This window comes from Bos javanicus, chromosome 10 (genome assembly GCF_032452875.1).
Source record: "Bos javanicus breed banteng chromosome 10, ARS-OSU_banteng_1.0, whole genome shotgun sequence".
NCBI lineage: Eukaryota > Metazoa > Chordata > Mammalia > Artiodactyla > Bovidae > Bos > Bos javanicus.
Genome location: NC_083877.1, coordinates 23,899,767 through 23,901,251, shown reverse-complemented (window position 1 = coordinate 23,901,251; position 1,485 = coordinate 23,899,767). Strand labels below are relative to the sequence as shown.

Sequence of the window (1,485 nt, the reverse complement as noted above, 5' to 3'; positions counted from 1 at the left end):
CATAGTTATGAATTTATTTGTCTCTTTCTCCAGCCCTTGTGCTTAAATGTTGCTTTTAGAAAGAGTTTTCCTTTGTGAGAGCTGAACTAAAATGGGTGATTTGGCTGATGAACTCTCTGGCCAATTAAAAAAGCTAGAGAAGATAAGAAGGAAAAATTTTGCTCCTCAGTTGCTTAGCAGAGTCAATCATGGCATTTTCTTCTTTCAAGGAGACTAAGCTTGTTTTTGAAAAAAAAAAAATGTTAGAAACATCTAACTTCTTCAAATTTATTCAAAATGATTCAATGTGTGCTGAAAAGATGAATGGAATTCTGAGCTCTACATTTTCATTGTGTCTGCTTTTTGCTAATCCACATAATTTTTGTTTGGAAACACCTTTGGGACTTTATTTATTTCACCTATTGCTGTCTGTGAGTCAGAGTCTCCCACAGATACAGGACAAAGGAGGATTTGACTAGTTGGTTTAGCAGTTGGGGATCTGACCACAAGATGGCAGAGCACTTTTGTCAAGGAAGAATATGTGAATGCTTCCTTTTGGTTGACTCTAATAACAAAAGCAGATGCCTGTGTTGAAACGTTAAGAAACCATTGTGCTTTGGAGGAAAGGAAGAGATAACCTGGTAATAGAAGTAGCTGTCTTGGCTAGAGATCGCAGGTCCCAATTTGGAGAACAATGAAGACACCTATGGGACCTTGGATCCTCTTCTTGTGGCTGCAGCTGGACTGTGAGTGCAGAACTTTTGTGAACAGGGTGTTTTAGTAAATATTTATTAGAAGTCTGAGGAGAAGACTGGTCTTTTCTGGATTGCCTGAAATTACTGTAGGGGAAAAAAGCAAACTCTGGAAAATGGTGATAACGATTTTGTCTGGCTTTCTTTTCTTTTTTTGTTACAGATAAGAGTAGAGGAGAAAAAGTGGAGCAGTATCCCTCCTTCCAGAGTGTCCAAGAGGGAGACAACTGTGTTATCAACTGCACTTATACAGACAGTGCCTCCATTTACTTTTTTTGGTACAAACAAGAACCTGGAAAAGATCTACAGTTGCTTATACATACTCTTTCAAATGTGGATAAGAAAGAAGGACAAGGACTCATTGTTTTATTGAATAAGAAGAACAAGCATCTCTCCCTGAACATCACAGCTACCAACCCTGGTGACTCAGCCACCTACTTCTGTGCTACAAGAGCACAGTGGTCCCCAGGCACCTGCAGCCTGTACCCAAACCTGAGCTGAAGCCCCAATCTTTGTTTTCTTTGCCACAGAGATTGTCAGATATTTTGCTGTACCACTGCATTTTAAATGTATAGACATTCTATACATCCCTCAAAGAAAGTGAGTTTCAAGATGGCCCCAAAAGTGTTAGAATATTTTGAATGATTGCTCAAGTGTAGTTAGTGGTTTCTTAGTTGGATATTTGGTCTTTAGGATTGATTTTATGAGTACTACTCAGAGTTCTCCCCTTCCAAGGACATCTTGGTGTCAATGT

At 39.1% G+C, this 1,485-nt stretch overlaps 1 gene segment (V, D, J or C); it reads left to right on the top strand.

The window, feature by feature from the left end:
- Window positions 1-463: 463 nt before the first annotated feature.
- On the top strand, window positions 464-1,232 carry LOC133255150 (T cell receptor alpha variable 5-like). The segment is given in 2 exon segments: window positions 464-725; window positions 895-1,232. Coding segments are annotated over 2 exon segments (390 nt in total).
- The last annotated feature ends 253 nt before the right edge of the window (window positions 1,233-1,485 follow it).